This window comes from Girardinichthys multiradiatus, chromosome 24, assembly GCF_021462225.1.
Source record: "Girardinichthys multiradiatus isolate DD_20200921_A chromosome 24, DD_fGirMul_XY1, whole genome shotgun sequence".
Classification (NCBI taxonomy): Eukaryota; Metazoa; Chordata; class Actinopteri; order Cyprinodontiformes; family Goodeidae; genus Girardinichthys; species Girardinichthys multiradiatus.
In genome coordinates, this window is record NC_061816.1 from 3,392,391 (window position 1) to 3,416,798 (window position 24,408).

Genomic DNA, 24,408 nt, shown 5'->3' on the forward strand with positions numbered 1-24,408 from the left:
GGATCTGGCGCTCTGTCTATACGTTCTAGCTCTGACGCCTCCCTCTACTTTCTTCCTCCCCTACCACTGTCCACACAGCGCCATCCTTTCCTATTTCCTCCTCCTTCCCAGGTGTGCGCTCGTCTTGTGATGAAAACGCAGTTAGGCGCAGAATAGATTGTTGTTCTTGGGCTACTATATCTATGACCTAACTTATTGTTTATTTCTTTGTCCATCATCAGTACCTTGATCTGTAGTTTCTCTCCTGCCAGCTGGATTGCTGGGTTTATAGCTGGGCACTGATCACCTGGCTCCTCTCCCTGTCTCTGAACCTGCACTGATTGTGGCACTGTTGCTATAGTTTATATATTATTAGTTTACTAATCTGTAAACTATAGCCTAAAATGATAAAATCGTTACATAGGCTAGTCTTTTACTACCTTGAAATAATGAGCCACAACCTCCTGCTAACGGGACGATTCGTGTTTTTTAGCCGTGGGGAGGCTCACTTTCTGACCCGCTGTCACTGAACTGAATGCTGACCAAGAACCGTCAGAATCCCTCTAGACCCCAGAATCACGATCATCTAATTTTTGAAGCATCTCCAATGCCTCTTGAGCAGAAAACATCCTTCTAGAAGCCATTTGTAGGATGCCAACAATCTCCTTCTCAGACTGCGTTCTAGAGTGGCGGTTGCTAGGCAACGCTTGCGCGTATTCTCAGCCGCGGGGAAAAAAATATCAATGTAAATGATAGATCTTTAAATAGAGACATAGGAATACACAAGACACAGGTTTAGAAAAAGTCAGGATGCCAGGAAGATAAGAGTTTTAATAAACCAGAGTTATGTCATGTCAAACTTTCAAACCCGTCAAATTGAGGGCCCTGGGAGTTCTAGTGTTAAACCATGACACCGTGAAACCAATATATTTACAGTCCAGGTTATCACACCATTGTGGCCTTTCTGATTTTACCTACTGTACTGTTCACTGATAATATTTATCAGATTCTTTTCTCTAGTTTTAATCTTTATAATCTTTGTAACATTGTCAAGGTAAAGTTGTTCATAATGCATGTAATGTGTTTCAATGATGTCTGCAGATGTTAAAGAAGAGGCTCCTGAAGAACAGAGTCCTGATATGGACCAGCAGGAGCTGGAGCTCCACCACATAAAGGAGGAAAATGAAAGAATCTGGTCCAGCCAGGATGGAGAGCAACTGAATGTGAAGGAGGAGACTGATGATACCAGGTTTCCATTAACTGTTGTTCATATGAAGAGTGAAGAGGATGAAGAGAAACCTCTGTTCTCTCAGCTTCATCAACACCAGACAGAAGACAGAGATCTTCCAAGCAGGAGCTCAGGTGACCAGATAAAAGCAGAAATTAAAGAAGAGGACTGTGGAACATCAGAATCCAGCAGGAACCCAGATCTAAATACTCATGGAGGCTCTTTCAACTATTCTGAAACTGAAGATAGTGAAGATGATGAAGAGGATGATGATGTGAAGCATCGTGAATCTGAGCTTAAACACTTATCAACCTCTGAAACTGAAGATAGTGAAGATGATGAAGAGGATGATGATGTGAAGCATCGTGAATCTGAGCTTAAACGCTTGTCAGACTCTGAAACTGAAGATAGTGAAGATGATGAAGAGGATGATGATGTGAAGCATCATAAATCTGAGCTTAAACACTTATCAGACTCTGAAACTGAAGACAGTGAGGATGATTGGAAGGAGAGCAGGACTCCAGGGTCAGGCAGAAACGCTGTCAACAAATCTTTGAGCTGCTCTGAGTGTGGAGGAAAATTTGCTAACAGACGCTCTCTTCAGAGTCACATGACATGTCATCCAAGATTAACGTCTTCAGATTGTTCTGGTAGTGAGACATGTTTCAGAGAAAAGAAAAACATAGATTCACTGACGAAGTTTCAGACGGGTAGTAAAGATTTTAACTGTGGTGAGTGTGGTAAAAGTTTTAACTTGAAACGAGATCTCAAAAAGCACACAAACGTCCACACAGGAGACAAACCTTTAATTTGTGATGCATCTGGAACAAGATTTACCTACAAGTCACGTTTAGGCAAACACATCAGTATTCACACAGGAGATAAACCCTTTAGTTGTGATACATGTGGAAAAAGATTTTCCTCCAAGTCATATTTAAACACACACATGAGAATCCACACAGGAGATCAACCTTTTAGTTGTGATGCTTGTGGAAAAAGATTTGTCTCCAAGTCATATTTAAACACACACATGAGAATCCACACAGGAGACAAACCCTTTAGTTGTGATACATGTGGAAAAAGATTTGTCTTCAAGTCAGATTTAAACACACACATTAGAATTCACACAGGAGACAAACCTTTTAGTTGTGATGCATGTGGAAGAAGATTCGTCTCCAAGTCAGATTTAAACAAACACATGAGAATTCACACAGGAGACAAACCTTTTAGTTGTGATGCATGTGGAGGAAGATATGTCTCCAAGTCACATTTAAACACACACATGAAAATCCACACAGGAGACAAACCTTTTAGTTGTGATACATGTGGAAAAAGATTTGCCTACAAGTCACATTTAAACAGACACGTGAGAATCCACACAGGAGACAAACCTGTTAGTTGTGATGCATGTGGAAAAAGATTTGCCTTCAAGTCAGATTTAAACACACACATGAGCATTCACACAGGAGACAAACCTGTTAGTTGTGATGCATGTGGAAAAAGATTTGCCTGCAAGTCATATTTAAACAGACACATGAGAATCCACATAGGAGACAAACCTTTTAGTTGTGATGCATGTGGAAAAAGATTTGCCTACAAGTCACATTTAAACAGACACATGAGAATTCATACAAGAGACAAACCGTTTGGTTGTGATGCATGTGGAAAAAGATTTATCACCAAGTCACTATTAAACACGCACATGAGAATTCACACTGGAAATAAACCCTTTGGTTAAGATCTTTCTGTGGACTGTTTTGGTTTCAAGTCACAATAGAACAAACGCAAACATCCAACCTGGAGAGAAACCTTTTGGTTGTGATGAATGTGGTAAAAACTTCACCTTCAAGTCAAATCTAAACCAGGATGATAGAATTTACAGAAAAGACAAACCCATTGCTAGTTATGTTTGCCAGGGCCTCCATTCATCCTAGGGTTTTAACAGATTTAAATGAGAGTGTTTCATTGCACATAGGTTGGTTTTATGGATTACAGACTTTTTAATAGGTAGAGTCCAGCAGGTTCAACACTCTCTGACAAAACAATTACCAGCAAAGCTCTCCTCATGGATGTGCTTTATCTTCATTGTTATTCACGTTGTACACAAACTCCTGCAAAAGCACTTTCCCTAATAGACATTTAATTAAATATGCTGACGACATGGCCCTTTTAGACGACAAAGGAGAGGAGCATGGACTAGTTCAGGCCTTTTCACTAATTGGTGCAAAGAATTCAAGTTGCTATTGACTTCAGGAAGCTTCAGTCATTCTCCCCAACCATCATCGATGGAGATCAAATTGAGACTAATGCTAGAAGTACCTGGGCATGGTTCTGGACTGCCATCTAAGGTGAGACTCATGGGCTGACAAGGCAACTTGACGCCCTTAGAATGCCCTTGACTTCTGTTCATCAGAACAGTCCACTTAAGAGGCAGTGTCTCGTTAAAGAAAATTAGTTTAGGATAAAACAACCTAAATATTGTTAATTTCATTGTGTTTAGCTTTTGTTTGTGGTGGTATGAGGCTACCTGGTGAAGCTAATCTGAACAGGCCTCTAAGCCTTAAGGCTAGTTTTATTTGTTCTGTGTTTTAAAGTTGAAACAAACATTATTTCAATGAGATGTTTTAAACAGTGATGGTCCAGTAATGGGATTTTGCTCCATTTTATCTGTGTTTTTGTTTAATCGCTTTGAACTAACCTGCTAAAAATGTGTTCCAGTACTGTTTAAAACATGCTAAAGGTTGTCTTTGCTAGCGGCTAACAGGCTAATAGCCTTGCTTATAAACATGGTATACAGCTTTGTTTACAACAGAGCTTGTCTCATTCTCTCCGTAATCGTTGGATAACGCACCATCAATGCTTGTATCCACATTAATATTTGTATTGTATGGTATTTAAAATAACGTATACAATTATTGAATAAGGTATTTTTTTTGTCTTAGCAGCTGGTGACCTAGATGTGAATCACCACATCTCTCTATCCGTCCATTGGCGGTTCGCCCCCTGGCGTCTTCACATAAAGTTTCTCACTTCCATTTTAAGTGGTAATAACTCTGTTCAACCATGTGCTGAAGAATAATTACATACCATTGAAAATCAATTGTCCCAAAAGGTTATAGATTTCTAATTTGGGAAATTATTCTTTTGAAAATTATTTTATTAAAATAATGTTTTACTTACCTTCTGTTTTGTGTTGTGACTGGTTGTTTGAACATATACCAGTTGTTGCTCTTAATTACTTTTAAAACTAATTTGACCTCATTTCCAGATTCCTCAAAATAAATCCTGGTTTTTAAACCTTAATATCAACACTGAACAATGACATCATTGCATCAATTTTATTGGTCCACTTTTATCTTGTATTTGTATATTATTTCATTAGTTTCTGTATTCCTTCATTTTGTTTGGTAGTTTTAGTTGAATAGTTGTAGTCTAGTATTTTTTAATTGACATATTTTAACTTAGAGTTGTTTTTTTTGTTAAATTCTTACATTTTGAAGAGAAGATGCGGTGAATTGATTCCATATGTATGCAGAGTTTGCTGGTCAGTAATGCCAGTGCTCGAATCACTCTTTCATCTATTGTTCTAATATCACCACCATATTCAGCTGGTATTCACAGGACAATACTTGAAAGGCTGGTTATTTAATTAAATATAAAATAACATCAGCATATTATTGCACAACAACATTTGTTAACCATGCAGTTACATCAAAACATTCTGTTAGCTTTAGCTGTAATAAATTTCATATCATCAGTGTCTGTTTACAGCAATCTGTGATGAAACATGGAGTAAATCCTTCATTCAATGTAATATTTGACCCGTTTACTCCATTTGATTTATGTTGCTGCTCTGTGTTGGATGTCTTTCAGACTTGTTTTATGATTATCTGTGAATATCCCAAGCTTTCCTCAGTAAAGATTATAATACAGTTTTAAAGTGAAAGTTTATTGTTCAAAACGAGGGTTTTAATCCAACCAGAAGCTGTCTTTTCCCTTCTTTTGCCTCAGAAGCAACAAAACACCAAACTCCACTTTGACAAACTTCTTTAAAACTGTTAAAGTTGCACCTCTACATGGAGTTTGTATTAAGTCTATAAAAGTCACAAATGGCAGATGTGGCACAATTATTGGTTATAGTTTATAGAGCTCTCTTTACCCTACCTGCTTCATTAATGACAAAGCTCTGCCACGAAGTCATACCTTTTCATTAATAATATGTAAAGACAGTTGGTTAGTAGCTGAAAAAAATCACTGTACCTTATTTTTCAATTTTTAACTTTTTGTCCTATTTTTTACTTTAATTATGGTTGTTTTATATTTTCTTAGCAAATTAGTCTTACTTTAAAAGAAATTGTTTTAATGTTTCCTGACTCCTTTATTAATTAGTCTTACTGCAGTATCTTTGTGTTTATGTCTTGGTTTTAAAAGGAGCTATAAAAGCAAGGTTGAATAGAATTAAGCTGAAGATCAATAAATTGTATATGAATGAATGTTTTAAGGAACTTTGACTTTTCTGGGCTGCGGTTGGGTGGATGGGGCGGTGCAGCATGTCTTGTGCCTGCTCCACTTGTGAAAATAAATCTGTTGGGCTTCTTGTTGCGGAACAATTAATATCACAGTAAAGTGGCGTTTAGACTTCCAAATGTCTGTTTAATTCCATATTGATTCTATTAAGTAGATCTTCAGCTCCTTTTTTCAATGATTCACTTTAAGCAGATAATATACAAGCAAATAAGATATGTCCACCCTGTTATTTTCCCCCTTCTTATCATATGTGTTGAATAATGAAAAAAGGTTTTTTTTTTTAATAATGATGAAATAACTGCAAAAAATTATTTCTTCTTTCCAATAGTTCCACCTTTTTTTCTATATACAGGTCCTTCTCAAAATATTTGCATATTGTGATAAAGTTAATTATTTTCCATAATGTCATGATGAAAATTTAACATTCATATATTTTAGATTCATTGCACACTAACTGAAATATTTCAGGTCTTTTATTGTCTTAATACGGATGATTTTGGCATACAGCTCCTGAAAACCCAACATTCCTATCTCACAAAATTAGTATATTTCATCCGACCAATAAAAGGAAAGTGTTTTTAATACAAAAAACGTCAACCTTCAAATAATCATGTACAGTTATTCACTCAATACTTGGTCAGGAATCCTTTTGCAGAAATGACTGCTTCAATGCGGCGTGGCATGGAGGCAATCAGCCTGTGGCACTGCTGAGGTCTTATGGAGGCCCAGGATGCTTCGATAGCAGCCTTTAGCTCATCCAGAGTGTTGGGTCTTGAGTCTCTCAACGTTCTCTTCACAATATCCCACAGATTCTCTATGGTGTTCAGGTCAGGAGAGTTGGCAGGCAAATTGAGCACAGTGATACCATGGTCAGTAAACCATTTACCAATGGTTTTGGCACTGTGAGCAGGTGCCAGGTCATGCTGAAAAAGGAAATCTTCATCTCCATAAAGCTTTTCAGCAGATGGAAGCATGAAGTGCTCCATAATCTCCTGATAGCTAGCTGCATTGACCCTGCCCTTGATAAAACACAGTGGACCAACACCAGCAGCTGACACGGCACCCCAGACCATCACTGACTGTGGGTACTTGATACTGGACTTCTGGCATTTTGGCATTTCCTTCTCCCCAGTCTTCCTCCAGACTCTGGCACCTTGATTTCTGAATGACATGCAGAATTTGCTTTCATCCGAAAAAAGTACTTTGGACCACTGAGCAACAGTCCAGTGCTGCTTCTCTGTAACCCAGGTAAGGCACTTCTGCTGCTGTTTCTGGTTCAAAAGTGGCTTGACCTGGGGAATGCGGCACCTGTAGCCCATTTCCTGCACACGCCTGTGCACGGTGGCTCTGGATGTTTCTACTCCAGACTCAGTCCACTGCTTCCGCAGGTCCCCGAAGGTCTGGAATTGGCCCTTCTCCACAATCTTCCTCAGGGTCCGGTCACCTCTTCTCGTTGTGCAGCGTTTTCTGCCACACTTTTTCCTTCCCACAGACTTCCCACTGAGGTGCCTTGATACAGCACTCTGGGAACAGCCTATTCGTACAGAAATTTCTTTCTGTGTCCTACCCTCTTGCTTGAGGGTGTCAATAGTGGCCTTCTGGACAACAGTCAGGTCGGCAGTCTTACCCATGATTGGGGTTTTGAGTGATGAACCAGGCTGGGAGTTTTAAAGGCCTTAGGAATCTTTTGCAGGTGTTTAGAGTTAACTCGTTGATTCAGATGATTAGGTTCATAGCTCGTTTAGAGACCCTTTTAATGATATGCTAATTTTGTGAGATAGGAATTTTGGGTTTTCATAAGCTGTATGCCAAAATCATCCGTATTAAGACAATAAAAGACCTGAAATATTTCAGTTAGTGTGCAATGAATCTAAAATATATGAATGTTAAATTTTCATCATTACATTATGGAAAATAATGAACTTTATCACAATATGCAAATATTTTGAGAAGGGCCTGTACAATCTGACTCTGAATATATTTAATCTCCCAAATAAAAGTATTTGACAGCAGTTTTCTCGTAAATAAATCACAGGATTTTTAACCTATGAAAATAGTTTCATAAAACCTGGAGAGGACAGAGTGGACAATGAAGTGACTGAGTGAACACTGGCCTGGTAGAGAACCATTGATACTTAACCAGTATCTAACTAAAAAAGTGAGTATTTTTTTTTTCAAATATATTGATTAGAAAAACATATTTGATCAGTTAACACATAACAAAATCAAAGTCAAGGTCTTGATGCGGTTGGCTAGGCTCCCTTACATAGATAACTGTTGGCCAACAGACTGTCTTGTATTCCATTGAGGATCAGGTTGGATCATTATTGAAACTGATCTCTTCATGATTGAATTATTATTATTATTATTAGTTTATTCTGATTTCTTGTCTAATTTGAAATGAATTTGACAGGTTTGTGTGGAAAGGTCTTTGAGATGAGACTAGTTGTGAATTGGTGCTGTATAAATAAACTGAATTGAATATGCAACACTCTAAAACGCAGGTAGCTTGTGTGTGCGTGTGTGTGTGTGTGTGTGTGTGTGTGTGAATGTGAATGGTTGTTTGTCTACCAGGTGTTTCTCCATGCCTCCAATGTCCATCATCATGTACCCAGAGACCTCATTGTTGAGGGTTTGGCCTCTAAGACGGCAGCATAAATCTCCTGGTATAGAGCAGCTCCCCTACTGATCCTTTTTTATGCTTTTTTGTCACTACAGTATACTTTTTTCATCATGTAGAGCACTTTGAATTGTCTTGTTTAAATTTGCTTTACAAATCAACTTGTCTTGCATTGACCCTCCCCGTGTTCTCTTCCAACCAACCTTTTATTATTAATCAGCAACCTAATCAGCATCTGACCTCAGCTCATGCCACTGTTGATGGTGCTGGGATTCACCCCTTAATAGTCAAGTAAATGAGTTCATAAACTTCTATAACAATCATAAAACTATTAATATAGAGATAGGATCAACTTCAACTTTATCATCCCCCTAGGGTGAAATTAAAGTTTCAGCAGCAGGACACATTCAAAGTGCACCTCTGGTAAGGTAATAGTAGGAATAACATATTAGGATGGTTATTTATTTTTAGAAACAATAATAAATAGCCATGAATAAAATTAACAATGTCATACATAATTATTTAAATATTTACAGACTGTAAAATGCATACAAGAAAATAAATACAAACTCTAGACAAGACAAAAAACTATAATCTCAGGACTACAGACCAGGAAGATGTAAATGAGGTGAATCATATTTGCTGTATTGTTCATGATGATGTCAGCAGCCTCAGCCTAAATAGTCATCTCCAACGCTCCCCGTCTGTGGAGAAGTTCTCTGGTGTGCTGCTATCTTCTCTCTAGCTTCTGAATGCAGCAGAAGTTGATCACATTCCAGCGTGGTGCTGAAAGCAGAGGGAATGATGCATTGATCTGCTGGGAATGCCTGTTTGTTCCCACCGTGATCCCAGGACCAAATCTACCATTAACACTCCTCTTTTCTCCTCCACCAGCTGTGCCAACAGCAGGCTCTGCTCCTCTGTCCAGTTCAATTCAATTCAGTTTTATTTATATAGCGCCAATTCACAACACATGTCTCAAGGCACTTCACAACAGTCAGGTACATACATTCCAATTAATCCTAATCATTGAACAGTTCAGTCAGATTCAGTTATTTATTCAAATTGGATAAAAAGTTTTTCTATCTAAGGAAACCCAGCAGATTGCATCCAGTCAGTGACTTGCAGCATTCCCTCCTCCCGGATGAGCATGTAGAGACAGTGGACAGTCACTGGCGTTGACTTTGCAGCAATCCCTCATACTGACCATGCATGTAGCGACAGTGGAGAAGAAAAACTCCCTTTTAACAGGAAGAAACCTCCAGCAGAACCAGGTTCAGTGAGTGGCCATCTGCCACGACCGACTGGGGGTTTAAGAGAACAGAGCAGAGACACAAAGAGAACAAAGAAACACTGATCTAGGCGTACTTTCTATGGGAAGGAAAAGTAAATGTTAATGGATGTAGCTCCTTTAGTTGTTTCACCTAGAAAGAAAGAACAGAGAAACTCTGAGCCAGTTTTCAAGGTTAGAGTCTGAAAGAGAGCACATAGTTAGTCACAGTAGAAGCTCAGTCAGTAGCCATGTTTAGGAGAGAGAAAGGGTTAAACACTGAAAGACAGGTCCATGTGGATCATCGGTAGAGGGTGAGCATTAAGTTGTTGGCAGCAGAAGCTCGGACGATTCCCCTCTCCAGAAAGGTGTCACAGGTAGACACAGAGAGTTCAGTTTTCTGCATCTGAATTTCTCCATTTTGTTTTGGTCGTTTTATCAAATCAAACTTTATACAAGAAGGAGATCACAGTAAAATGCTGACATATATTTCAAGTTTTTCTAATTTTTACCTAATTTTTATTTTTGGAAGCATTTCACAGTGTGTAAATATTTAAATAATTCTGTACTAAATTGTTTGTCATTTTGTTCACTTTTTCCTCATGGTTATCCATTTTTGTTTCTATTATTTATTTATCCTTACTCATATTACCTTAATAGAGGTTGACCTTTGATCTGTCCTGCTGCTGAAACTACATAATTTCCCCCTAGAGGTATATGGTAAATGGCCTGCACTTGTATAGTGCTTTATCAAGTCCTCAGAGACCCTAAAGCTTTACACTACTTTCCGTGGCTACCGCACCCTGTTGGCGGTACTTGGAACCCCAGAAACAGTTACCCACTCTATCTAAAGACTCTTAAAGGAACGACTCTCAACCACTTTCTAACTTTTAGCTCTTTTTAATCTAAGTTAAGGCAGAGGAATGATTACAGAGATCAGCGCTGAGGCTCCCGTCTCGGACTGTCGCAGTCTGTTAGAGGATGACGAAGAGCCCCGATAGAAGGTCACATATAGTTTTATATCTGGCACTTCAATGCAATGGATGTTCCCTCCCTCAGTGTTTATCAGTAGACTATGTGTCACCATTGTGGTGTCTATCTGTTAGGTTGTGTAGTAGCAGGTGTCCATCCTTAATCTAAGTGTGCTGTAGCTTTCTAATCAAACCAGTTATACCAGCTGCTCCACTATCAACCCCAGTGCCCCAGCTTCAGGTCATTTATGACAAACCTTGGGCAATTCATCCTTGTACTGTGTGTTTATGAGCATTCTTATCCTATTGTAACAAAAAGGAAACATTAGAACTTTTACTTTATTTCACTATAGTATAAATGGGGAAAACAGCAATGAGCATAATAATAAAGGTTATTCCTACACTACAATCAGTCATCCACACAGTGACAGTGGTGAGCCACAATCTAGCTGACAGAAGTGAGGCTGCCATACACAGGCGCCACCAATTACCATTTCCAAATTTGGCATTTCTACTCAGAAGTCGGAATATCCGACCTCCGATTAAGGTTCAGGGTTATTTTAAAAATGTCATCTGGAACCCCCACGAAACTCGGAATTAAGAGTCGGAGAGTCGAGGCAACACGAGCATACCCGACTTCCGCATTCAAGATGGTTGCTACTCGCCTGGTAAAACGTTTCTACTGTGACGGTTTTTAGCGGCTCTTTATTATTTATGCAACATTTAGTCAGTTGTAGGCGAACTACTTTCAGTGTTTATAAGACGAGATGTTTCAACGCTGTTTATATGCACGAAATAGCGCGTAGATCAGTGTTATTGTTGTAAGGCTGCTGTTACAGTTGTTATCAATACGAACGAAAACAAGCAGGAAACTGGAACGCTACAACCCGGAAATGACGTATGTTCCGACTTCCGAGGTTCCGGAAGTCGGAACTCTTTGTTCCCTGTTCGTCAGCAGCCCAGAAGCGGGAGTGTTGATAAAGCTGTAAGAGAGCTGCAGCAGCAGCAGTTGATGAACTCTGGAAAGAAGTCCAGCAGCTTGAGGAACATCTGGTCAAAGAAACTGGAGGGAAGCAGGAGCTCAAACAGCGGCAGGACGCAGCAGAGGAAGAGACACCAGATGATGGATGATGTTTTCCAGCCCAGATTAGGTTTGGATGTTTCCTTCTTCATGCCAACTGTGTGGATGGTAGGCGTTAAAGCAATCAGCACTCGAGCGAGTCGAGCGTCTTTTAGCCAATCAGATTACGCTTATTTGATCACGTGACACACCTTTGCCTTGGGCAGAAGCGAGTCTCTTAACAGTTTGCTGGATAGTGGCTTAATGAAGATCAAAAATATATTATTACAAAAATATATTATTACAAAACAGCAGGTAATTAACACCCATTTGAGATTCGGTATTTTTTTTCATCTGATGGAACTGAATGAAATGTTTGACTGACCTGATGACAGCTAGTGCCTCAACCCTGTCCTCTTGTTTTGAAGTGACCGGAAGAAGCGGCAACACATTTGCAGGCGAATTTCTGCAGGTGAATTTCTGCAGGCGAATTCTTGTAGGTGAATTTTTACTGGCAAATTTTAAGTACAAAAAAAATTCATATACATAATTGCACAGGATAAAAATTGCCAGTGTTAATAACCAGTGTTATAAATTCAATGTCTAAAAAATGTCTGATTCTAATGAGACTATTTTACTTCCATATTCCTGAGACATGGTTGACCTCAGGTACAACTTCATCAACTTCAGTTTTTGAAAGCTCCTCTCTGCTTGAGCCACAGTGACTGGCAGTGATTGTAATCCTGAGAGCAGTCCAAAAGTTGGGGTAGATCTAAGATAGATCCTTATCATTCAAGGGCACAAGGGGGCGCTGCACCTTGTCTGCTCAGAGGTTGTGAAATGACCTATTTTTTGTTTGTATTTATAAATATAACATATGAATATACAAAATCACCAAAACAAGTCCATTTGAATAATTAAATCTCTGTATAACTCAGTCTTCAGAAAAAACAACAGGTTACTATCAGAACTACACACTATTCTGCATGTGCCTCAGTAAGCGCACCTGTACTTGCTGCAATCACAATCAATGAGAATTACGTCATATAGCTGTGTCGTGAGCCTCTGTGATCTTTGATGCTGAACCAAGTCTAGTTGGGTCAGTAAGAAGCTGTATATATTAAACGTGTGAGAAACGAAAAATAAATTTAAACGACACCAAGAGACTAAACAAAATGAAACTATTGGTAAAAATTGGGAATACTCTGAGAGGAAAAAGCAATTGGCACTGTTAAAAAGATCCTCTGACATTAGAAAAGCCTTTGAAAGAGTAGTTGGTGATGACACTGAGCCACAGAAGCATCTTTTCAGTGTTTGCTTTTAATCGCCAATGCTAAAAAGCCACACAATATTGGAGAGCAGCTTATCAAACCCGCCTGCCTGGAAATTGTAGAACTGATGTGTGGGGTGCAGGCGGTGGATAAAGTGAAAATTGTCTCAATCTCTAACGACACTGTCAAGGATGGTGATGACTTGAAACAAGACATTCTTATGTCCACAAATTTATCAACAACGGTAACAGGTCATGATATATTTATGGCTGTGGACTCTTATTTTACATCCAACAACTTGACCTATGAAAACCTGGTTGCATGTTGCACTGACGGGGCCGCAGCAATGATGGGCAAAAACAGAGGCTTCAACAGCCGCTTGAAAGAAAAAGACCCAGGGTGATTGTTCACTGCATGCTCCATCGCTAAGCTTTGCCAGGAAAGAAACTTTCAGAAGACCTTAGTACCGTCCTCTCAAAGTTTGTTACCATTGTACATTTCATTAAATCTCACCCTTATCAGGACCTGATTCAAACGTCATGCAGTGCAAGGAAGCTGTGGACAATTTTGTGTGCAAACTGGAGGTGTGGGTTAAAAAGATGTTGATACAGTTTCCACTGCTTCTGCAGCAGTCAATTGGCACCGTTTGCGCATCTTTACATACAGAGTTTATCCAGCACATGAAACTGCTCTGTGAGGAGATGAAAAGCCACTTTTCTGACATGGACGAGAATTTATCAAGAGAAACATGTGTGATGGACCCCTATATGACAAGCTATCAAAGAATTGGAATAGCTTGGCTGTGAAGATGAGCATTGTGACCTCCAAGCTGATAATGCATCAAAAAGATATTTCTAAGAAAATGGATACAAAATGTTTTGGATTGTCAAAGGATGCATCTTTGTACCCAGACTGGCCAAACGCGCACTGATGAGGGTTATTCTTCCGTTCAGCACCACTTACCTGTCTGAAACAGCCTTCAGTGCTCTTGTGTCAATAAAAACAAAAGCCCGTAACAGCCTTGATGTCCACCAAGACTTTAGGTTGGCTGTGACAAACAACACACCTAACATCAAAACCCTGGCCCAAAATTGGGCACCTGATACTTTGACCGTTTTTGGGTCCATCTCTGCATTTATTTGGCACTCGACGATCAACCGCATAGATCTGATGGGTTCTGATGGATTTCCCTCAGAAACTTTCCACTAATGCCGCCTGATGCATATTTCACACATTGAAGGATTGTTTAAGGAACAAGTAGTTGTTGGTTTATGATAAATTATGTCTCCTTTTTCTTATCACTGCACTAAATTATGAAATGTGTTTATTTCTGGTCTCTGTACTATATTCATGTGAACAATCTCTACTTCACAAACCATCTGCTTCACAGCAAAACTCAGGCAAATATGTTTTATAAAATAGTGATTTAATTCAGATTCAGGGGTTAGATATGAGATTCTGCACATGAACTGTCAGTTCTTGAGGTTCAGTTTTCTCTACACTGCTGATCAGATGTTTTTCTCTAATGTGAATCTTTACCAGCTTAGAAACATGAAGTTAAAGTTGTTCATAATGCATGTAATGTGTTTCAGTGCTGCCAGCAGATGTTAAAGAAGAGGCTCCTGAAGAACAGAGTCCTGATGTGGATCAGCAGGAGCCAGAGCCCCTCCAGATAAAGGAGGAACAGGAGGAACTCTGGACCAGTCAGGAAGGAGAGCAGCTCACTGTGAAGGAGGAGACTGATACCAGGTTTCCATTAACTGCAGCTCCTATCAAGAGTAAGGATTTGTTTGTGTGTGTGTCTCCTGTCTGGCAGCTAACAGTCTGGTGCATCTGGTTGTCTTTTATGATCAAAAGTAGATTAGCTTCACAAAAGGAGGAAGAAATGAGACGTTTTCCTAATTTCAGAGTTGACTTTATTAAATGAATGATACATATATACATACAGTACATATCTGGGCCAGCACACCTAATCCTGTGATGGAACACAATGTGACTGTTTTTCATGTAATAAGCAAAATTAAAATGATCTCATTAGGCATTTGTACTGTATTTGTGTAAAACAACTTGACTCCTAACAGTAACTCAGTAACGATACACAAATGTCACGATTCACTGCGTTTCATTCAGGACAAACAAGCGTATAAATGTTTAAAAGTTTTTACTTTATTCAACAGTGAAGAAAAATGTTTAGATTTCTCATCTGATTTTATCAGTACGTTCTAGTGTTTCTAAAAGAGGGCACCATAGCCCTGACTGGAGATTTAACTTGAGTCTGTCTATTAATATATTCATAATACAATAAAACCACATGATAATGGTCAATGTTGTTTAGGAATGTTTTCATAAGATTGTGCTGATATTTAATAACCAAAAAAGGTTTAAATATGGGAAACAAGTTGGATGAACTCCAAACCTTACAAAGGACCCAGCCACATTATCGGGAATGCAGTATTATCTGTTTCACTGAGACATGGCTGCAGGATCATATCCCAGACTCCAGCGTCTCTCTGCTTGGCTTTCTGACCATACAAGCAGACAGAGATTTAATGAAGAGTGGCAAATGTAAAGGAGGTGGACTGGCAGTACTTGTGAACAACAGATGGTGTAATCCAGGACATGTTACTGTTAAGTGTCGTCTCTGCAGTCCAGATATTGAACTGTTAGCAGTAAGTTTTCGTCCATATTATTTACCCAGAGAGTTCACCACTGTTATTTTGGCAACAGTATACGTTCCACCTTCCGCTGTTGCCGACACCGCATGTAATGCCATCAACTCAGTTGTTGCAAAGCTACAGACACAAGACCCCATGGCGTTTGTGGCAACATCTTGCAAAAGTCAAGGACTTGTACATTTCTACAGCAAGACCTCCTTTGTATTTATATTTGTATTGTACTGCACTCACTACGCCAAAACAAGTTCCTTGTATGTCCAAAACGTACTTGGCAATAAAGCTATTCTGATTCTCTAGGCAAATCAGATCACAATCTTGTTTTTTCACTGCTCGAAATATAAGCCCCTTGTTCAGAGGCAACCTGTACTAAAGAGGACTGTGAGAAGATGGTCACAGGAAGCTGAAGAAGTCCTGCGAGGTTGCTTTGAGGCTACAGACAGGGATGCACTATGCCGGCCACATGGAGAGGACATCAATGCCATGACTGAGTGTTTACCCGACTATATAAACTTCTGTGAGGATAACACCATCCCTACCAGAACCGTGAGATGCTTCCCCAATAACAAACCTTGGATCACCAGTGACCTGAAGGACCTGCTTAACAAGAAAAAAAAAGAGCCTTCAGGGAGGGAGACAGAGAATTATTGAGGAGTATACAGAAGCAACTTGAAGTCAGTATAAGAGAAGGGAAGGAGGTGTACAAGAAGAAGCTGGACCTCAAACTCCTGCAAAACACTATCAGAGATGTGTGGTCTCAGTCTCTCAAGGAGACTGGTTCCAGGTGAACCCGACTATTTTTAGCTGGAACCTCTCTACCCCGCAAACCAACTCAGGCTCCTTCCCCACCAGAAAGGTTACATTCCACGTCCCAAGAGCCAGGTTCTGCAGCCAAAGATCAGAACGCCAAGGTCTCCGCTTTTGACGCCACCTATACCACATTGCACCCTACCCCTTGGACCCTCCCACGGGTGGTGAGCCCATCAAAAGGGGGACCCATGTTTCCTCTTCGGGTTGTGCCCGACTGGGCTCCATGGGTGAAAGCCCGGCCACCAGGCGCTCGTCAGTGTGCCCCACCTCCAGGCCTGGCTCCAGAGTGGGGCCCCGGTGACCCGGCATTCATCATAAAAGGTCTGTTGGCTGCGCTTTGTGTGATCCCTCACCTAGGACCTGTTTGCCTTAGGTGACCCTACCAGGGCATGAAGCCCCTGACAACATAGCTCTTAGGATCATTGGGACACACAAACCTCTCCACCAAGGTGAGATGGCAGCCACCTTGATTTCCCTTTGGGATGAATAAAGTATTTTTGAATTGAATTGAAAACCAACAAATACCTTTATAGCAGGCCACACATAAGAACGAGGCTAAATCATGAAGCCCAACCATGCTGAGATGGAATGAGAAGAAATGGCTCATCTCATTGTTATTGACACAAAAAGATGGCACCAGTGCGTGTGGCAAGTCATCTACCGCTCTCTATTGTTCTTCTGTTTTATTATTATAGAGCATTAATAAAATATTTTATATTAATAAAACTGTTGTTCTTCTGTTTTTCATTAACTGATTACTGCCGTATGTTTACCAAGCCCTCTGGAGCTTCGTCTGTCTATTGCATAATTTCTATGTTGCTTTTAAGAACGATTTCTGTCACCTGCTCCTGGTTGGAGTGCCAGCACCACAACCACCTCACTGGTCGTGACAGACGTCATAGTAAGTACGACAGGTGGCTAGTGAAGCCGAGGGCCCAGTCTTCGGGTATTTTCCGGACACAGTCTTGATCGGTTCCTCCACTGTGCATTCACCTTCCCTGGAGCCCGTTTACTTGTGGCCGATACCTGTTTTCGACTCGGATCAGGTGCTCTATCCCCCTTGCCCCATTCCTTTACATCTGTGCTGGCAAGATGGCAAGGCGACCTTGGGAATCTGCACCATCTTGCACAGACTTCACCTGCTTCTGCAACTACTGCTTCTCCAGACCTTCGAAGGCTTTATTCAAAATATTGGAGAATATCTGTTTTGCTCTGGTCTGGCAAGTTGTTGTACTGGTGGTGTCGTACACTCCAACCGGGATATCTAGAGCTTGTTTTTTTCTTGTTCTGTCCAACATAGTAGCATTCAGAATTGTTGTCTGAGTGCAAATAAGAAGCCCAAAAACTTCACAAGTGAAGCGCTACGGCTATTGTTATAATGCTCGTACTCGTCGTCTTCTGCCTTATCTGGGACCGGGTCGTGGGGGCAGAGGCACCCAGACTTCCGTCTCCCTAGGCACCTCCTCTAGCTCCTTTGGGGCAAGCCCAAGACATTTCCGGGCCAATTGTGAGACATAGTCCCTCCAGCATGTCTTAGGTAATCCCTTGGGCCTCCTCCTGGCATCTGATGTGGATGCCTGAGCCTCGTCCACTGACAGCAACGGCTCTATTCTGAGCTCCTCCCAGATTTACTAGCTCCTTACCCTATCTCTGAGTGAGTTCCCTGCCACCCTGTAGAGGAAGCTATTTTTAGCTGCTTTCTTTCCAGGGTCTTGTTCTTTTGGCAATGACCCAAAAGTCCACGCCCTTAGGTGAGTGAGACGGCCGGTAAATTAAGAGCTTTCACCTCAGCTTTCTCTTCACCACAACAGATAGCCGCAGCTTCCGCATTACAGTGGTGGCCACACAGATCAGTACGCTCCATTTACACCTCATTCGTGAGCAAGACCTAGAGATACTTGAACTCCGTCACTTAAGGCAGGAACTCCCTTCCATCCCGGGGTGAGCAACCCTTTTCCAATTGAGAACCATGGTCTTGGACTTGGAGGAGCTTCGCACTTGGCTGCAAACTGTCTCCGTTTATGCTGTAGGTCTTGGCTAGAGGGGCCCAGCAGGACCACATCATCTGCGAAAAGGAGAGACGAAACCAGACCCTTTCCAGCGCTTGGCTGCACCTAGAGATCCTGTCCATAAAGGCTATGAAAAGGACCAGTGACAAAAGGCAGCCTTGCCAGAGTCCAACACCCACAGGAAACAGGTCCGACTTAATGCTGGCAATGTGAATCAAACTCCTTCTCCGCCTGTATAGAGACCGGCTCGCCCCTGATAAAGGGACCCTGACTCCTGGAGTGTCCCTCTCAGGGTAGCACGAGGGACACAGTCAAATGCACGTTCAACATTTTCTATTCAAAGTCTTTCTACTTTTTTGTTCCAATAATTTCATTTAATTCTAGTTTTGCTTTCTGTAGATGGGCCCTTCATTTCCTCTACTTGTGAAGATTCTAACAATGTAATGGTTTCCTCTAATTCCTGACTGTTTTATTTTTTCTTCTTATGTGATGAGAATGAGAATGAGAATATTTCACGCAGCATACAGGTTGCTATTAAGTGTAGCAGTTACATCTTTTCCCAGTAGAAGGCGCTTATGTTCTTTGGTAAGTTAGTTATGCTTAGCAATATAAAGGATTACAAGTTTAATGTTATATGCTGTGTAAAGTCACAGGCGGTTGCAATATGGTCTATCTTGTTTCACAGGACAGTAAAATATAGAAGTTATGTTAAAGGGTTAAATAAATAGACTTGTAATAGCCCTTAAGATAAAGATTGTCAAGGATAAAGGGTTGTAATAATTTATGGTAAATAATTCATGGTAAATAAAGCAAAGGGTTAAAGGCAATATACTGTTTGAGTTACTAATAGTATATTTTATTTTGCATGTTTGTAGCTCTTATGGTATGTTCACATGGAAGGCTGTTCAATAAAAAGATTGTGAACCATCAGTTGGAGAGACCATCTTTTCAACCGGGATGCTACAGCTATCTCCCCGAATCAGACCAGGTTTTCCCCAAAATGTTCGCCAATTATCAACAGTGAAGTAAGCCAGAGAACAAGCCGGTGTCTGGAGTTTTTGCATGAGTTGGTTTGAATAAATGCCGGCCTTGTTGGGCCAGAGCAAAGACAATGGACTCCTTGTTTTCAGGAAGAAACCACACTTAAACATCGTGGAAGTGGATTCTTGACCAGGTTAGAGTGGTTTGCTGTGGAGCCATCAGAAATGGCTGAGGACATCAACTGCTAACGGTTAGTGAAGATTAGGAGCTACTCTGCAGCTCTCTGCCCCGCTGAGGCCATCTTTTCCACTGGGCAAAAATTGCGTTTTGAACCAGCTAATGTTAACAATCAGCTTCAGACTGCAGTTTGAAAGAGTTTGCAGTTTATGTGAAGTTAAATACTATATACCTTGAGGCAACTGTGATTCAGTGAGAAGACTGGTCATCTTGCAATCCAAGGGTTGTGGGTTCAATTCCAACTTCCTTCTGTGACATGTTGATGTGCCCCTGGGCAAGGCACTTAACCTCAAATAGTCTACCGATCTGCGTATCGGTGTATGAATGTGTGCATGTTAGTGAGTGCATCTGGGTGAATGTGGCTCTAGTGTAAAGCGCTTTGAGTGGTCAGTATGATGGGTTACGCGTTATATAAGTTCAGTCCATTTAACATTAACGTGTAGAGATTGCTAATTGTTTTCATGTGCATACATGATTCTCCATGACAACGCGCACATGCCGACTGTGAGCGGCATATGACCATTTAAAACAAAAACGCGCTAATTTCAGTGGCAGAGCGAAAGAGAAAGTAAAAAACACACCGCTCTGATAACTTCTTGGCCCATCCTCAGAGTGAAAAAAACATACACCGCTGTTCCTTCCCTCTCACATTGAGACAGAGACTTACTTTCAAAGGGCAGATACAGCTAAATTAGACAGTTAAAAATACATTAAAAGTTGAAAGCTTACCCTTGTTGCTGTTGCCACTCATTCTGCTGCTCCCTCCAGGGAGTCAAAATGGGAATCGACATTTTTCTTTTGAAAACATATTTGGTCTAAGGACAAGGGACTTTTATATCGTACTTCTGTCATGAAATCTTTCTTCAGTAACATTTTGAGAATTTAAGAAGACACTGGATTCTCAATTTTCTTGAAACGTTTTTCTCCAATGCAATAAATTAGCCACAATGCATTGTAAGGGCTAAGCCTTTTAGGTCTGAGTTTCTCTGCAAGCAAGTTTTAACCTGACCCTATGGAAAATGTGGTCATATTAAATGATGAATGCGTGCTGGGGTGGTGGGTCACGTGACGTGATGAGCTGGGAGGGGCAGGGCAAGGGGCAGGCTTGCTAGGAAGGGCTTGGAGCACATTCATAACTGCTTGCAGTTGTAGTTCTAATTATAATAGTTGTGTGGGAATAAATCTCCATCGGGCTGCGTGTGTGATGGCTGGTTTCTAGGTCATTATTTATGTGACATCCTGAATGGCTGTAAAGATTTAAAGTACTTCACAGAGTGTGTGTAGTGACAGTCTTTCTAATAGAAATATAGGAAACATATTCACATAATGCAGCAACTAGACAGCCGTGTGGATTTGATTTAGACATTGTAGAAATAAACGGGTTCGGGCCAACAAATGTTTTATTTTCAGCCAGATTTGAGTCGCTGATGCCAGTGCAAGTAAAGCAGAAGTCCAAGCTGAGCGTTAATGTAACGCATAGAGTTGCAGGTTACAGGTGTCCTGTCAGCAAAAAAAAAAAGGGGGGGGGGGAAAGAGAGAGTGTCAGGGTGATTTCCGTGTTTTGTTAACAAGGCTGGTGGCAGATGGGAAAAAAACTGTTCTTGTGGCGTGAGGTTTTGGTCCGGATGGACTGCAGCCTCCTGCCAGAGGGGAGAGTCTCAAAGAGTCTGTGACCGGGGTGGGAGGGATCAGCCAGAATCTTCCCTGCCCGCTTCAGGGTCCTGGAGGTGTACGGACCCTGGAGCGACAGTAGATTGCAGCCAGTCACCTTCTCAGCAGACCGAATGACACGCTGCAGCCTGCCCTTATCCTTGGCTGTAGCAGCGGCGTACCAGATGGTGATGGAGGAGGTGAGGATGGACTCAATGATGGCTGTGTAGAAGTGCACCATCATAGTCTTTGGCAGGTTGAATTTCTTCAGCTGCCGCAGGAAGAACATCCTCTGCTGGGCTTTCTTGATGAGGGAGCTGATGTTTGGCTCCCACTTGAGATCCTGGGAGATGATGGTTCCCAGGAAGCGGAAAGATTCCACAGTGTCAATTGTGGAGTCACAGAGGGTGATGGGGCAGGTGGGGCTGGGTTCTGCCTGAAGTCCACAACCATCTCTATTGTCTTTAGAGCATTGAGCTCAAGGTTGTTCTGGCTGTACCAGTCCAACAGATGAGTCCGATCAGGGTGGTGTCATCCGCCAACTTCAGAAGCTTGACAGACTGGTGACTGGAGGTGCAGCTGTTGGTGTACAGGGAGAAGAGCAGAGGAGAGAGAACACAGCCTTGGGGGGAACCGGTGCTGATGGTCAGGGAGTCAGAGACGTGCTTCCCCAGCCTCACGCGCTGCTTCCTGTCAGACAGGAAGTCAGTGATCCACCTGCAGGTGGAGTCGGGCACACTCAGCTGGGAGAGCTACTCCTGTAGCAGAACTGGGACGATGGTGTTGAAGGCAGAGCTGAAATCCACAAACAGGATCCTGGCATATGTTTCTGTGGAGTCCAGGTGCCGGAGGATGAAGTGAAGGGCTAGGTTGACTGCATCATCTACAGACCTGTTGGCTCTGTAGGCAAACTGCAGGGGTCCAGGAGGGGGTTGGTGATGTCTTTTAGGTGTGAGAGCACAAGGCGCTCAAAGGACTTCATCACCACAGAGGTCAGGGCGACGGGTCTGAAGTCATTAAGCCCTGTGGTCCTTGGCTTCTTGGGAACAGGGACGATGGTGGAGGACTTGAAGCAGGCTGGCACATGACATGTCTCCAGTGGTGTTAAAAATGTCTGTGAAGACTGGAGACAGCTGATCAGCGCAGTGCTTCAGGCTGGCTGGTGAGACAGAATCCGGACCAGCAGCTTTCCGGTGGTTCTGTCTCCTGAAGAGTTTGTTGACGTCCCTCTCCTGGATGGAAAGAGCCGTCCTCGGCGTGGGTAGGGGGATGGTGGGGGGGAACTTCAGGGTGGGGGTTGGAGGTGCCAAGGCCCCTCTTGAGGTTGGGGAGGTGGGGGTGGTGGATTGTGGCTGCAGCTGTTGGGGGGTGTCGTGGGGGATGGTTGCAGGACTGTCCCTTTGTCTTTCAAAGCGGCAGTAGAACTCGTTCAGGTCGTTGGCGAGGCGTCGGTCGTTGATGGAGTGGGGGGTTTTCGGCTTGTCATTGGTGATCTGCCTGAGCCCTTTACACACAGACGCAGAGTCGTTGGCTGAGAACTGGTTTTGGAGCTTCTCAGAGTACAGTCGTTTGGCCTCTTTCACTGCCTTGCCAAACTTGTACTTCGTCTCTCTGTATATGTCTTTGTCCTCACTCCTGAAGGCCTCTTCCTTATCCAGTCTTATCCTTTTGAGTTTGGCTGTGAACCAGGGTTTGTCATTGTTGTAACTCACCCTGGTGCATGATGGTACACAGCTGTCCTCAGAGAAGCTGATGTAGGAAGTCACAGCCTCTGTGTACTCGTCCAGACTGTTGGTAATAGTCCTGAACACATCCCAGTCTGTACAGCCTAAACACGCCTGGAGATTCTCCACAGCCTCACTGCTCCACTTCCTTGACGTCCTCACAACAGGTTTGCAGAGCTTTAGTTTCTGCCTGTATGCAGGAATCAGGTGGACCATGATGTGGTCGGATTGGCCCAGTGCAGCACGTGGGACGGCGTGGTAAGCGTCTCTGATGGTGGTGTAACAGTGATCCAGAATGTTGTCCTCTCTGGTCGGACATTTTATAAACTGTCTATATTTGGGGAGTTCGTGGGTGAGATTACCTTTGTTAAAGTCCCCAGCAACAATAACTAAAGAGTCCGGGTTGGTCCGCTCCACATTCAGTACCTGGTCGGCGAGCATGCGCTGTGCGACCTGCACGTTAGCTTGCGGCGGGATGTAAACACCGACCAGGATGAACGAAACGAACTCACGGGGGGAATAGAAAGGCTTACAGTTTATGATGAAGGCTTCCAGGTCTGAAGAACAGTGCTGCTGAATCACTGTCACGTCGCTGTACCAACCACTGTTGAGGTAAAAACAGATTCCTCCACCTTTCGCTTTGCCCGAGAGTTCCGTGTCTCTGTCCGCTCTGTAGAGCTGGAATCCTGCCAGCTGCAGCGCAGAGTCCGGTATTAATCCACAGAGCCACGTCTCCGTGAAGCACAAAACTGCCGATGAGTAAAAGTCCCTGTTTTTCTCCAACAGCAGTTGTAGTTCCTCAAATTTGTTGGGAAGTGAGCGCACGTTAGAGAGAAATATTCCAGGTAACGGTGTTCGTAGTCCACGCTGGTGAAGACGTACCAGCACCCCAGCCCGGTTCCCTCTCTTCCAGCGTTTCACCGCGTGAGCAAAGGTGAGCGCACATTTGACCAGAATGTCCAAAAATTCCAGAGCAGTAGGCAGAAAAGTCAGAAATAACTCCTCTGGTGTAGTAGAGTTCTTCTCTGGTGAGAGAGTTCCTGGTACCATCACAGAAGACCGTTTTAAAGCACAAAACAAAACAATGCGCACCAACACGCCGAGGTGACCATCTGCGGTGCCATCTTGGTCATACTTAAGGTAAAAATAGTAAAAGTAAAAATGATTGGAAATCTTTAAAAATAGCAAAAGAGGCTTTATCTATTGTGTACAAAAATAATAAATATACTCTATTTTAAACCAGCAATGTAATAACTGTTCTTCTTTAGCTTTAAAGAAAAACAACTATATCATTGTATACTGTTCTGTTTTTATTATTAAAATTTTGTATTTATACCATGACATAATATATTTACACTCAAGTTTTTCTTTTTTAGTTCTAATCTTTATCATCTTTGTA

General features: G+C 42.0%; 2 protein-coding genes across 5 annotated transcripts in view; both read left to right on the plus strand.

The window, feature by feature from the left end:
- The window catches only part of LOC124861420 (zinc finger protein 260-like), a 680,754-nt gene extending 675,601 nt beyond the window's left edge, over nt 1–5,153 (plus strand). For both annotated transcript variants that reach the window (XM_047355178.1, XM_047355177.1), the window contains one exon: nt 1,081–5,153. In XM_047355178.1, the coding sequence (XP_047211134.1) occupies nt 1,081–2,945 (1,865 nt within the window). In that variant the 3' untranslated portion in view covers nt 2,946–5,153. The remainder of the gene's footprint in view (nt 1–1,080) is intronic.
- LOC124861422 (zinc finger protein 271-like) overlaps nt 1–24,408 on the plus strand; it is a 31,557-nt gene that overhangs the window by 3,946 nt on the left and 3,203 nt on the right. Inside the window, exons 1-3 of one of the 3 annotated variants that reach the window (XM_047355184.1) lie at nt 11,040–11,493; nt 11,554–11,746; nt 14,519–14,704. In XM_047355184.1, the coding sequence (XP_047211140.1) occupies nt 11,608–11,746; nt 14,519–14,704 (325 nt within the window). In that variant the 5' untranslated portion in view covers nt 11,040–11,493; nt 11,554–11,607. The other 2 variants (XM_047355185.1, XM_047355183.1) reach the window with 2 other exon arrangements.